General features: G+C 50.7%; 2 protein-coding genes across 14 annotated transcripts in view; both read right to left on the bottom strand.

The window, feature by feature from the left end:
• The window catches only part of LOC129627729 (oocyte-secreted protein 1), a 216,392-nt gene that overhangs the window by 140,924 nt on the left and 61,522 nt on the right, over window positions 1-13,946 (bottom strand). The window lies entirely within an intron of this gene.
• Window positions 1-13,946, bottom strand: part of STX3 (syntaxin 3) — a 49,745-nt gene that overhangs the window by 27,074 nt on the left and 8,725 nt on the right. For all 6 annotated transcript variants that reach the window (XM_055547242.1, XM_055547243.1, XM_055547239.1 and 3 more), the window contains exon 2: window positions 5,485-5,568. In XM_055547242.1, the coding sequence (XP_055403217.1) occupies window positions 5,485-5,568 (84 nt within the window). The remainder of the gene's footprint in view (window positions 1-5,484; window positions 5,569-13,946) is intronic.

Here is a 13,946-nt window from a genome sequence, read left to right as displayed (position 1 = left end):
CATCATGCTGAGAAGCCCAAGCCACAGAAAGAGGTGAAATACAGGTCTCCTCTGAGACACCCTGGCGTCTCCTTCAGGCACCAGACGCCTGAGTTAAAAGCCTCTGAGATTCCAGACTCTGGCTGGTCAAGACCCCAGAAACCATGCAGCAAAAATACGCCACCTCTGGGAGTTCCCCGGTGGTCTAGTGGTTGAGGCTCAGTGCTTTCACTGCCGGGGCCCAGGTTCAATCCCTGGTCAGGGAACCGAGATCCATAAGCCACACAGCAGGGCCAAAAAGAAAAAAAAACAAAAACCTCCAGTGGGCCCTTGTCTGAACCCTAAATCCCTAATCCACAGAATCCATCAGTATTACAGAAAGGTTACTCTACCCCACTAACTGCTAGAGTGATTTATTATATAAGCAGATACAATCAGAATAGACGCCATCTCTCAGGTAGGTCCTGTTTTCTCTAAAACTTTGTACTCTCTGCCAGCTGAACAAAAAGACCAAGGCAAATATGCAGACAACTGCAAATTAGACAAAAATCTGAGGTTTATCATTTGCTAGACCCTGGCTTAATCAGCCTGTCAGGCCTCAACACCCAAGGGTCAATTCTATTCTGTGGTAACTGGGAGGCGAGAGAAATCATGGGTTTCACAGGGCAAAGGACATTTGGAAACCTCCTGGTCTTCTGACAGCATCTGCACCTTGCAAGTGCCTCCCTGACCATCTGTGATTCACACGCCAGGCCTCGCAAACAACCAGGGGTGACCTATTTGCTGGAAGCAGTCCAAAAGTCCAAAAGATAAAAGTCTTGTGTACTTTTTATCACAAGAGCACACTCACAAGCAAGCTACTCTGCTCCATCCTGCAGAAGGCACTGGGTGTGTTCCTCAGACACGTGAAGAGGGAAACCTTTTCATTTCCCCAAACCCCCATTATCTGGAATGCACTTTAATCCACCTTCGAGGATATTTCCAGACCACATTCTCTAAAGTAGACTTTGTGATATATATATATATGCACGCATGCTAAGTCGCTTCAGTCATGTCCAACTCTGTGCGACCCTATGTACAGCAGCCCACCAGGCTCCTCTGTCCACAGGATTCTCTAGGCAAGAATACTGGAGTGGGTTGCCATTTCCTTCCTACATATATAATGTGCATGTATATATATACATTAACAAATATACTAGGGAACAGAATGGTGAGAAAACTTCAATTTACTGAAGACAAACTTACCATAGGTCACACTCTGTGCAGGTATATCCATTACTTTCTCATTTTATAACAACCAGCAGGAAATACTGCTGGTTATTATGAATATAATAATCAAAAAAACTTTGATTATTATACAGTCAAAATCAAAGTTATTATAAAACCAAAATCACTGTGGATGGTGACTGCAGCCATGAAGATGCTTGCTCCTTGGAAGGAAAGCTATGACCAACCTAGGCAGCATATTAAAAAGCAGAGACATTACTTTGCCAACATAGATCAGTTTAGTCAAAGCTATGGTTTTTCCAGTAGTCATGTACAGATGTGAGAGTTGGACTACAAAGAAAGCTGAGCGCTGAAGAATTGATGCATTTGAACTGTGGTGTTGGAGAAGACTCTTCAGAGTCCCTTGGACTTCAAGGAGATCCAACCAGTCCATCCTAATGGAAATCAGTCCTGAATATTCATTGGAAGGACTGATGCTGAAGCTGAAGCTCCAAAACTTTGGCCACCTGATGCGAAGAACTGACTCATCTGAAAAGACCTGATGCTGGGAAAGATTGAAGGCAGGAGGAGAAGGGGACAATAGAGGATGAGATGGTTGGATGGCATCACCAACTCAGCGGACATGAGTCTGAGCAAACTCAGAGAGCAGTGGAGGACAGAAGAGTTGGCGTGCTGCAGTCCTTGGGGTCACAGAGAGTCAGATACCACTTAGTGATTCAACAACAACACTGCTAGGCCTGTTCTAGAGGAAGTGGGGTTGAGAGCAGTTGCACAACTTTTCCAAAGCTACACCACTGTCATGAGCAGAGCTGAGATGCAGACCAAGACCTGTGCACCGGCTCCCTCCTGTCTCTGCCCAGAGACAGACCTCCAACACGGACCCTCTCTGCACCCTATTAGATGTGAAGGGACGGAATTAACCTTTACCGAGGTCCCTTGTGAGCATTTTCTGAGTGTTGGCTCCTTTCACCCCCAACTTATCAGGAGATGAATATTTTTCTCCCCACTTCACAGCTAAACCCACAGAGACTTAGAGAGGTTAAGACATGTGCCCGACAGCAGAGCTTCTAAACAGACATTTCTCCAAAGAAGACAGACAGATGGTCAACTAGGCAGATGCAGAGATCTGCAGCATCGCTAGTGACCAGAGACGTGCAAATCAAAACCACGATGAAAGGTCATCTCATACCAGCCAGCATGGCCGTCACCGAAAAGCCACAAATAAATGCTGGAAAGGATGTGGAGAAGGGAACCCGGCTACACTGCTGGTGGGAATACGAATTGGAAAAGCCGCTATGGAGGACAGTATGGAAGTTCCTTAAAAAACTAAAAATAGAGCTAACGTATGACCCTGCAATCCCACTGCTGGACATACATCTGGAGAATACGATTCGAAAGGATACATGTACCCCAATGTCCACAGCAGCACTGTTTACAGCAGCCAAGACACAGAAGCAACCTAGACGTCCATCACCAGAGGAATGGATAAAAAAGATGTGGTACATATATACGAAGGAATATTACTCAGCCATGAAAAAGAATGAAAGACTCTGCAGCCACATGGATGGACCTGGAGAGTGTCACACTGAGTGAAGAAAGTCAGACAGAGGAGGAGAAATATTGTATGACATCCCTTATATGTGGAATCTAAAAGGAAATGATACAAATGAATTGACTCACAAAACAGATTCACAGACTTTGGACCAAGCTTATGGTTGTCAGGAGAATGGGGGGAAGGGGTAGTTAGGGAGTTTGGGATGGCCGTGTATACCCTGGTGTACATATTTAAAATGATAACCAACAAGGACCTACTGCGCAGCACATAAAACTCTGCTCAATGTTATGTGGAGGCCTGGATCGGAGGGGAGTTTGGGGGAGAATGGTTACATGTATATGTGTGGTTGAGTCCCTTCGTTATTCCCCCCAAACTATCACAACATTGTTAATCAGCTATGAAAGTGAAGTGAAAATTAGTTATGCCCAACTCTTTGTGACCCCATGGACTGCAGCCTCTGTCCACAGAATTTGCAGGCAAGAATACTGGAGTGGGTACCCATTCCCTTCTCCAGGGAATCTTCCCAACCCAGGGACTGAACCCAAGTCTCCCACATTGCAGGCAGATTCTTTACCCTCTGAGCCACCAGGGAAGGCCATTAATTAGCTATATCCCAATACAAAACAAAATGTTGAAAAAAAACATACAAGTGCCCAAGATCACACAGTTAGTGGCAGATAAGGAATTAAGTCCAAAAGAATCATCCTCTTCCCAGCCAAGCATGCTGTCCTCTTCTCTACCTTAAATATGATGGGGCCTTTTTTTTTTTTTTTTTAATGATAGAAAAGCATTTAACAAAGAGAAAGCAAGAAGAAAAGCGGCAGCCCCAGAGACCTTGTTAAGTCTCCAAAAATAACTCCCCTCCATCTGGCACTTCCCGGCTCAGATAATGCTTTCCAGATGTACGATCCTCACGTGATCTCAAGGGATCCTCGGGCCAGGCTTGAAAGGTAAGTTCTGCTGTTCCTGATTTCCAGAGCAGGGATTAAAGCCCAGCTGGGTTCAGGAACCGGCCCAAGGTTAACTGCTATTTAAAGGCTTGAGGGCAGACTCAGACCTGGTCGTGGAAACCAAGGCCCACCCATCTGCCCACCTCCCAAGGAACACTGCCTCTCAGGTCCCCTCTTACTGGGTTAAGAGAAAAGGGAGGACACCGTTACTGCAGAAAGTCCTGATCTTAGGAAAGAACTCAATGTAACTGGTTCTCTGAGGCAACACCAGGGCGACGAGCTGCAGTGACGTCACCCAGCTCCTCACACCTACGCCCAGCGCTGAACTGAAAGAGCTCTTCGTTCCAGGGTCCACACCTAGAACAACACTGGACTCGTAAATAACTCGAGCATCGTCTGATCTCATTAGGACTCCTGCAGCAAAGGCACGGGCCCAGCCACGGGAAGGGTGGGGCGCAGCCCGGGCTAACTTCCCGGGCAGGCGTGCACACGCTCACGCTCAGCCTGAACCTGCTCTGACCCTCACAGATGGGTGGCCGGGGCCATCGCGCCCGGCTCCACTGAGAGAGGGACCAGAGGGTGCTTTTCCACACCCACGGCCCAGAGGCCGAGAGGAACCCACACCTGCGTGCAGAGAGAGCAGGACACCTCTTTAGATACAGCAATTAAAAGCCTGAATAAAGAAGCGTGGTATGGCCGCAGTGCAGCTGGAACTGGAGCGCTTTGGTTTGGTCTTGTTGCAACACGTACAAACACGTGTTTATATGGCAGGTGCTACATGAACGTTTCAGAAACGGGAGCCTGCTTAATCCTCCTAATAGTCCTTTGGGGAATTATATTATCAGTCCCAATGTACAGATAAAGAAAACAAGACTGTGAAGGAATGTTCATAAGAATGGCAGCTGTCAGAAGCAGGGCTGAGATTTTTTTTATATGGGTCATTCATTTTTAAAGCCTTTATTGAATTTGTTCCAATATTGCTTCTGTTTCATGTTTTGGGTTTTTAGTCATGGGGGATGTGGGATCTTAGGTCCCTCCCGACTGGGCAGCGAACCCATCTCCACTGTGCCGGAAGGTAAAGTCTTAACCACCAGACTGCCAGGGGAAGTCCCCAGGGCTGAGCGGTGAACCCAAGCTTCCCTGGCTCCAGCGCCTGTGCTTCTGTCCGTGAGACATGCACCCCTTCCCCAAGCTCTCCATCACTCGCGTCTCCCATAGCGCCTTCCAGCAGGACCCTCGACCTCAAAGGCCATGTGAATCTACACACGGGCCACTCATTTCTGCCTCTGCTGAATTTCAAAAGACATAAACTGGCAGTTTCTTGGCTTGTGAGTTGTTACCAGAATTAAGTCAAAGGGATTGAATTTTTGGTAACAACAATTCAGATCTATCCCAATTACAGGCCTAAAAATGCCATGAAATGCTTTTTTTTCCCTTACATTCATGGCTGGGTCCCCTGGCTTGGTTCCCTATTTAAATTCTCTACTGTAGGCAAGAAAGGATACCATGAAAACATATCACGAGCGTAGGACTTTAACAGCATCTCTTTGATGTGCATAGTTTACCTTCTGCTGGGTTTCTCAGTGAGATTAGAAGCCCACGTCCTCCTCAGTAACGGGGACTCTCCTCGCAGCCTCTCGGCCTGGCCCCCCTCCCCCAGCAGAAGACTGGCTTTCCTCTGCTGCCCCTGAAAAACCTATGGGCTTTATTGTTGCCTAAGGAAGCTGTGGTTCCTTACATCCATTCAGAAGAAACACACCGGAAGGCACCCACCTCGGAGAAGAACTCGTCCATGAAAGCTGTGTTGTCAACAGCGATCTCGACCTCATCGGTATCGTCATCCTGCGTCAGCTGCTTCTGTGAAGGACAAAAAGGACGAGGTGAGACCAAAAGCCCCAGGAAACCCGCGAGCACTGAGTGCGTGCCAAGCACCGGGAGCTGCACCCGTGCGTGTCTCACACATGACCTGCAGATCTCAGAACGGCTCTGCGATGCAGCAACCTCTCATATACTCTGAGTTCAAATCCTAGCTCCCAAAAGAATGTATATATGGCTGAATCACACCAGAAATTAATGCAACATTGTAAATCAACCACAGGGAGCTCAGCTGGTGGAGAATCCACCTGCAGTGCAGGAGACCCCAGTTCGATTCCAGGGTCGGGAAGAACCGCTGGAGAAGGCAAAGGCTACCCCACTCCAATGTTCTGGCCTGGAGAATTCCACGGACTATATCACAGAAAGTGAGACATGACTGAGCGACTTTCAATTAAATATAGAGAGAGGAAAAAAAGAAAAACACCAATCAATCGACTGACCCCAGCTTTCCTCATCTATAAAGTGCTAATCATAACACCACTTGAATCACAGGTTTGTTTACAAAATAAGTGACATGATGAACATGAAACACTTCCACAGGGCCTGGCATACTGCAGGCACTCAGTAGACGTCATGTTTCGGGGAGGAGGTGACGATGGTGCTGTTACTGTAACTGACTCCAGTTGGAGACCCTAAAACAGAGAGGCCAAGACACACAGCTAGTGCTGGAGACGAGATTCCAGCCCGTCCTTTGGGTCTGGATCCCGTGTTTCTAACCTGTTCTCCACAACGTTCGGGCACATGACCTACCCCACCAGGGATATATGCATTAGGACAGTCCCGATTCCTCCAAAGCACCAGCTTCAAATCCTCATGGTGGGAGCAAACCTTTTCCTGTTTTCAGCAACTACCCGTTGTAAAGGGAACGGCACCACGAGAGCTCCCGGTCAGAGCTCGTGTTCATAGCAAACAGGAAGCCCTCCCACAGGCTCCAGCACCCCCGGCGACGCCAGCTTTCTGAATCTCATTCAACCACCTCTGCAGGACCACGAAGTGGCAGCGAAAGGAAGTGTCCCATTCCCACCCACCAAAGGGCCCGAGCTGCTTCTGCGTTCTTCCCAGACGTCCCCCGGACTGCTGCAGCGCACACAGCACCCCATCTCTAGCCACGGGGGAGAAGGGGTTGCAGGGGGTGGAGGCGGTGAGGGGGATGAACCTCGATACCGGCTCTCCACGCACTTCAGGGGCCCGTGGCCTCCTAAGCCAAGACGTGCCACTCAACACAGGACTCCAGGAGCAAGCAAGGCCACCAGGGCCCCTGTTCCCTCCCCAGCTACCATCCCAGGAATGGTCTACTCCTGATGGAGTTCCTGGAACTGCCCCTGAAATGTGGGGCTCTCCAGTCCTCTGGGGAGCTGCCTTTGACTACCGCCCCCGTCATCTCAGGCTTCCCTGAGAGCTCGGTGGGTAAAGAATCCGCCTACAGTGAAAGAGACCTGGGTTCGATCCCTGGGTGGGGAAGACCCCCTGGAGGAGGAAACAGCAACTCAGTCCAGTATTCCTGGCTGAAAAACCCCGTGGACAGAGGAACCTGGTGGGCTGCAGTCCCTGGGGTCACAGAGAGGTGGACACAGGTGAGGACTGAGCGCCCCCCACCTCGTTCTCTGGCGTGGCTGCAGCCCTCAGCAACCCGAGGGTCACAGCTCGTGCAAGGACTTGGACGTCGAGGACGCCGCTCCGGCCCCATGAGCACCTTCCTAACATTTCCCAGGATTAAAAGTCCCAAAGCTTAGTGGCCCTGTGCCCAGGAAGGATGTTTCCTACCTAGAAAATCCTAGGCCCTTTCCTGAAACCAAATTCATTCCTTAAGACTCAGTTAAGTACTGTTAGGTACTTAGATATTGTCTGATCAGGTACTGTCACCTCCTCAGTATTCTTTAAGATTTTGTGTTCAAGAAAAGGAAAATAAAAGAGGGGGAAATGCCCCCAAAATGGTCTAAGGGGAAAAAAGAAGTCCTGAAGCCTAAGAGAGCACACGGGCCCCCTAAGATCTGGCTCCCACTCACAACTTCTTTTTTTGTTTGTTTAATTGAAGGACAATTGTTTTACAGAATTTTCTTGTTTTCTGTGAACCCTCTGCATCAGCCAGCCACAGGCGCACATGTCTATCTTCTCTATGATGCGTCTGGGCCAGGTGCTTGGAACCCCTAACATGTTTCTGGACACACCATGCTTTCATCTTGCTGAACTGTCATCCAAGAACTTCTTCCTGAAATGCATTTATCCAGCTGGCAAAATTTCATTGAACCTTTAAAATTCAATCTCGAACAAACTTCTCTGTCTGCCTGATCTGACACTCCCCCCGCCCCAACCCCCTGCAACATTTAAAACCTCTCTGAGCTCCCAATGCATTCTGTGCAAACCCTCTTCAGTCCCACCTCGCCCATATTAATCACCCCATCACCTACCGATCCTTCCCCACTGACCTGAACTCCCGGAGGGTCAGGGCTGCCTTGGGCTTCGCCTGGAGACTTGGAGTATGTGCCTGCCCAGAACACCTTCCTTCAGGAAGGTATCTAACCTCCTCCACCTTCCCCATATGATGGGAAAGTTATCTGTGCCCACCTAGGCTCCCTGAGGATTCTGAATCATGAAATGAACAGAACCAAATCGCCCTCTAGCAACACGCAACAGAGACACTACCCTCATCTCCACCTTCCCAAATCCACTCCTTGGCTCAGAGCAAGCTCTACAGATCTTCCGCAGTCTTCTTTCAACAGTATTCTTGTAATACTGCTTTTTACTTGTTTAGCCAGAAGCTTCTGTCACTTGCAATTAAAATCACTTGGACTTCCCTGGTGGTCCAGTGGTCAAGACTCCGTGCTCCCAACACAGCGGGCACGAGTTCAGTCCCTGGTCAGAGAAGATCTTGTAGGCTACATGGCAAGGCCAAAGGAAAAAAAAGTATGAAATGAAATGAAATTACTTGCGGTGGTAGTGGCTTAATCGCTAAGTTGTGTCCAACTCTTGCAACCCCATGGACTGTGGCCCACCAGGCTCCTCTGTCCATGGGATTTCCCAGGCAAGAAGACTGGAGTGGGTTGCAGTGCTCTTCTCCAAGCGACCTCCCGACCCAGGGATCAACCTGCCTCTCCTGCACTGGCAGGTTTGGCATCTTTGCCACTGAGCCACCTGGGAAACCACTGCCCCCCATGCTACTCACTGAGGCTCAATGACTATTCACTTACTTGGCTCAGCATCTCTGAGCCTCAATTTCCTTACCTACAAAACAGGAGCAACAGTGTCCACCGGGCTTTTGTGATGAAAAATAAGATAATCGCTTTGAGTTCCTTACACGATGAACAGCACGTGGTTGATGCTGTTGTTCAGCTGCTCAGTCGTGTCCGGCTCTTTGCGACCCCATGGACTGCAGCACGCCAGGCCTCCCTGTCCCTCACCATCTCCCGAAGTTTGCCCAAGTTCATGTCCCTTGCATCGGTGATGCCATCCAGCCATCTCAACCTGATGCCCTCTTCTCCTTCTGCCCTCAATCTTTCCCAGCATCAGGGACTTTTCCGATGAGTCAGCTGTGTGCATCAGATGACCAAAATACTGGCACAGGTAACATCTCAATAAAACAACTATACACAAGATCTAGCAAAGTCATCTCCACAGATTTTATCTGGATCTAAGTACTCTTAAACAGGAAAGAACCAAAAAAAAAAAAAAAAAAAGATACAGAACGTTAGAGCTGAAAATAACCTTACAGATTCTATCATCAAATTCTCTCACTTAAGAGATGGGCAAACCAAAGCCCAAGACCAAATCATGAGTTATCGGAAGAGCCAGGAATAGAACCTAGGTTCCTTGACTCCCATCTTCCCAGGATGGGAAGTTTCTCCTACAGTTTTTCCCACTGCAGCGAGCTGCCCCCAGAATCAACAATAATAGCAACAAAGTTCAGTCCGGATGAGACAATTCCAGGAAGCGGCCTCAGCCCAGGTCATCTGAACCATGTGACACTGGGTCAGGGTTTCCCTGAGAACAGATCCACCGGATCCTGGGCGGGGGTGCTTCCCTTCGGACACACCCGTGCTCTCACGGGGCCAAGGGGCCTCGGGAGCCCCAGGGCCAGCAAAGCATGTGATGCGCCTTATCTGGGCCGGCGGGACTGCGCACCGCCTGGAAGGGCACCGGGGCATCTTTATCGAGGCGTGTGGCAACAGGAACGTTACAGCAGCAGCCGCAGCTGAACCGCCCGCCAGCACCACGCGCCGCCGCCCGCTTCCTCTCCCGACTCCTGCGCCTCGCCTGCCAGGAGACTCGGCCGTGGCTCAGCCGCACTGAGCTCACCTCTGCGCCCCACCCCTGCGCCCCCCGCCCGGGCCCCCGGGCCCCTGAGGACAGCGGGCCCGTGCCACCCTCTCTGGAAACGGTGGGAGGAGGACGCAGACCCAGGACTCGGCGCCACCCGCAACCCCGCCACCCAGCCTGACCGCGCCTCAGCCCCTTCTCTGTTGGCCTCAGCCTGCGGGCCCCCTTCATGGGCTCCTCTCATAGAACATTTCCCACCCACAGAGCCTTTGTCGTTTCAGTCGTTCACGTCCGACTCTCTGCCACCCTGTGGACTGGACCGTAGCCCGCCGGGCTCCTCTGTCCAAGGGATTCTCAGGCAAGGATACTGGAGAGGGTTGCCATGGCCTTCTTTGGGGCTCTTCCCGATCCAGGGATCGAACCCGCATCTCCTGCTTAGCGGGTTTGCCACCTGAGGAGCCCCTGGGAGGTGCTAGGTGGCCACCACCCTCTGGCTGAAAGCAGGCTGGACAGGGGCTGTGGGGGCCTCAGGCTGGCGCTGGTCCCCACTAAGCCTCGGTTTTCTGACCAAGTAAGGGGCTTAGCTTTCCAATGCGACTCTGTGGACCCCCAGGAGACTTCAGAGACACCTCAGAAACCCTCCAGGGAATTTGGGTAGGGGCAGTCAAGCCTGCATCCCCTCTTCCACCTGCACAGCTCCACCTTCATCTGCTTTTCACACTGAGGTTGAATACACGATTTCACTTTCAGAACCAGGCCTCTTGCCAAGAGAGAAAAAGGAAGGAGAGAGAGAGAGAACGAGAGAAAAAAAGAGAGGCACGCTTAGCCAGCAGAAACTGCACCAGAGCACATGAACGGAGCTTTCTAAAGAAAAGGGAAGAAGACAGAGTCCCTCCCTCCTTTCCAAGGTAAAGCATGGCTACAGTGTTCGTCCAAATCATCAGCAACTCCTGAAGGACCTTTACAAATCAGAGCGTCAAGGTGGAAGGGACAAGGAAAAGGACGGGAGAAGGCCACCCCAAATGCAGAGGTCTCTGTTTACAGGCTCTCTGATGACCCTCCCGCAGTGGGTGTCAGACCGAGGGAGACTCAGGAGTGCTCAGGAAAGTTTCGGGGTGAAGGAGATAATAACAGAAAGGGGGGACCAGTAGTCTGGCCTGGGGAGGCGCGTCTGGTCCCGATGTCCCCGCTGGGGAAGGACCATGGTCGGCGGGTCGGGCCTTCCAGTTGCTTCCTCCTCTCCACATGGAAAGAGCTCTGTGCTTGGGAGACTCCTGTTTACAGACCCAGATCTTCACCCACTAAATCTGGTTCAAAGAGACAAGGACGTGTGATTCTCCTCGTCCTTACTGCCTACCTCCCCCACCCCCCGGCCTCCTTTCCAGGATGAGGGGTTGTGGATTCCCAAGGACAAACACCAGCACATCCAAGGACTCCAAACACACACACACACCCCTGCCTGGGCCCAGCGTCTGGTTTTTCCAGTCTCTCTCCTCCAGTGAAGAGAGCCAGAAAGTCTGAGTAAGTGTCAGCTCTCAGCAGGCACTCAGGGCTCTCTGTTCCCCATCTCAGGGTCCGCGAGAGCCCCGTCAACGCCCCTTTGCCCTCCTAAAGCGAAAGTCTCCCGGACGAGATGTTCCCCTTTCTGCCTCTTCCTAACACCCCCCCTCCGCTGAACCAAGAGGAAACCACGGGAGAGCGGCTTCCTGGGTGAGCCTCATGCGCTCGCCTTCAAGATGTGGTTCTGGCTGAACAGTCTGAGCCAACAACTGGCCCCGTTTGGAGATGAAGACGCTGAGGAATAAACTCATTACCAGATTAGCCCAAGGCCACCGAGTCCCTGGACAACTGGACAAGAGCCAAAGTCCCAGCTGACCGAGCCCCAGGCGTTCCACCATCACGATGATAATAAGGGTATTTTGTTGCAGGCACTCTGTGGTTCCAAATGTAATATTTGCTTCTCATGGCAACCCCAGGAGGGACACGTATGACACCCCATTGACAGCTGAGACAACTACTTCATTTGGTTAAATGGCTCATCCCGGGTGACCCCGCTAATAAGGAGCAGTGTCAGGGCCCAAATGCAGGGCTGCGGAAGCCGGGGCTCCCGGCTTTTACCCTCCACACTCTGTCTGAAGACGCCCTCCCCAGGCCAGCTCAGAAACACGTCCGCATGTATTTCAGGGACGCTGCAATGTCAGTGAAACTGAACTGGACTCGTGTACGTGCAGGAATGAAAAAGATACCAGTGTAGGGACTTCCCTGGTGGTCCACTGGCTAAGAGTTTCAGCTCCCAATGCGGGGGGCTGGGGTTCGATTCCCGGTCAGGGAGCCAGTCTCCATGAGCTGCAACTAAGAATTCACAGGCCACGTTAAAAGATCCCACCTGCCGCAACTAAGGCCTGGGGCAGCCAAACAAGTAGTATTTTTAATTTTTTAAAGAAACATACCAGTGTACATAAGCCCACAGACATGTGGGTTTGTAGAGATACCCATGACTGCCTGCGCTGAAGACCCAGCTCTGCCACCTGAGCACCTGTGTGACCTTAAGCGAGTGACTTGACCTCTCTGAGACTCAGCTCCCTGAGTGCAGCAGGAGTAATCTGCCCCTGGAGCTGCTGTGAGGATTAAATTAGTGAATGTGTGTGAAGAGTTTAGAGCGACGAGGGTACAGAGTAAACTCCCAAGACCATGCCATGCTATCAGGTTTCACTAAACTGAGTTTCTGGTAAACACGCAAGTCTAATGCCAATTCTCAGAAGGTGACAGGGGGTCCCTCAGACTGGACTGACATGCGGTTCACTTATTCATCTCTCTACATATGCATTTAAAGAAATAGAGCTCTCTGTAAATTTTGCTTCTGCTAATTCTCAAAAATGTTGACCTTTACTACTCATCATTCATTTCTAAACAGTTTTGTCATTTCCATTTTGGTTTCTTCTGAGCCCACGAGTTATTTAGAAAAGTAGGCAAACTTTCTAAATCAGCTCAGTTCAGTGCAGTTCAGTCGCTCAGTCGTGTCTGACTCTCTGCGGCCCCGTGGACTGCAGCACGCCAGGCCTCCCTGTCCATCACCGACTCCTGGAGTTCACCCAAACTCACGTCCCTAGAGTCGGTGATGCCATCCTCCCATCTCACCCTCTGTCGTCCCGTTCTCCTCCTGCCTTCAATCTTTCCCAGCATCAGGGTCTTTTCCAATGAGTCAGTTCTTTCTAAATACATTAAGAATTTAAACCTTCAAAGTGGGTAGACCTAAGGAGAGCTATTACTGCATAGTTAATTGCTAACTTTATTATATTATCATCAGGGAACAAGTCCTATATGACTTAATATTTTGTGGAATTTAGCATTTTATTTGTGTGTTAGCACATGGTCAGCATTTTTTAATCGTTTGTGAAGCTTGAAAAGATCCTGCACTCCATTTGCTGGACACAAAACTCATCGAAGCTTCACCCCCACATGCCGCGTTCACGCCTCTGTTTTTGTTGGGCAGGCCTTGAGCAAGACACAGAGCAGGAGTAGTGAAGAGAGATGAAAGTTCATCTAAAGAGAGGAAGGAGGAGAAAGCAAAAGCACCGTGCGGATAGACGTCACCTACACTGACGAGCAATCTGTGACCAGGGAAGTTAATTCATCCAGAACCACACGGCCAATAAGGAACAAATGGACCCCTGAGTGGTCCAACCCCTGGGTCACAGTGGATTATTTCAGACAAAGATCTGGGGTCTCAAAACCAAGGGCCTCGCCCACGCCCACAACGTTCTTCTCATTCACCACAAGGTCCCATCCGGAGTCACAGATCCATCTGTCCACTCACTCAGCCAGCGGCACTGATTGAACATCTCTCATCTCCAATAGCACAGACCAGACTGGGCAGCCTGCTCCCCCCGGAGCCTCGCAGTCTCAGATGGGAGGCACCCAGGCCATTCCATCACCACGTCAGGGGAGGTGACAGGTCTCGGTCCAAGGGACCGACGCCCAGGCGAGGATGGGGCATTAGAGACGGATGGCCAAGTGACTCCTGGGGAGATGGCGAAGGATGCCTGCAGGAAGGCATCTGGGTGGGAAGGCCACACCCTCTTCCTGCTGTCCCTCTCACCCCAGGA

Source organism: Bubalus kerabau, chromosome 15 (genome assembly GCF_029407905.1).
Source record: "Bubalus kerabau isolate K-KA32 ecotype Philippines breed swamp buffalo chromosome 15, PCC_UOA_SB_1v2, whole genome shotgun sequence".
Lineage (NCBI taxonomy): Eukaryota > Metazoa > Chordata > Mammalia > Artiodactyla > Bovidae > Bubalus > Bubalus kerabau.
Note: the sequence above shows the minus strand (reverse complement) of the source record. Positions and strands in the feature narration are given on the sequence as shown.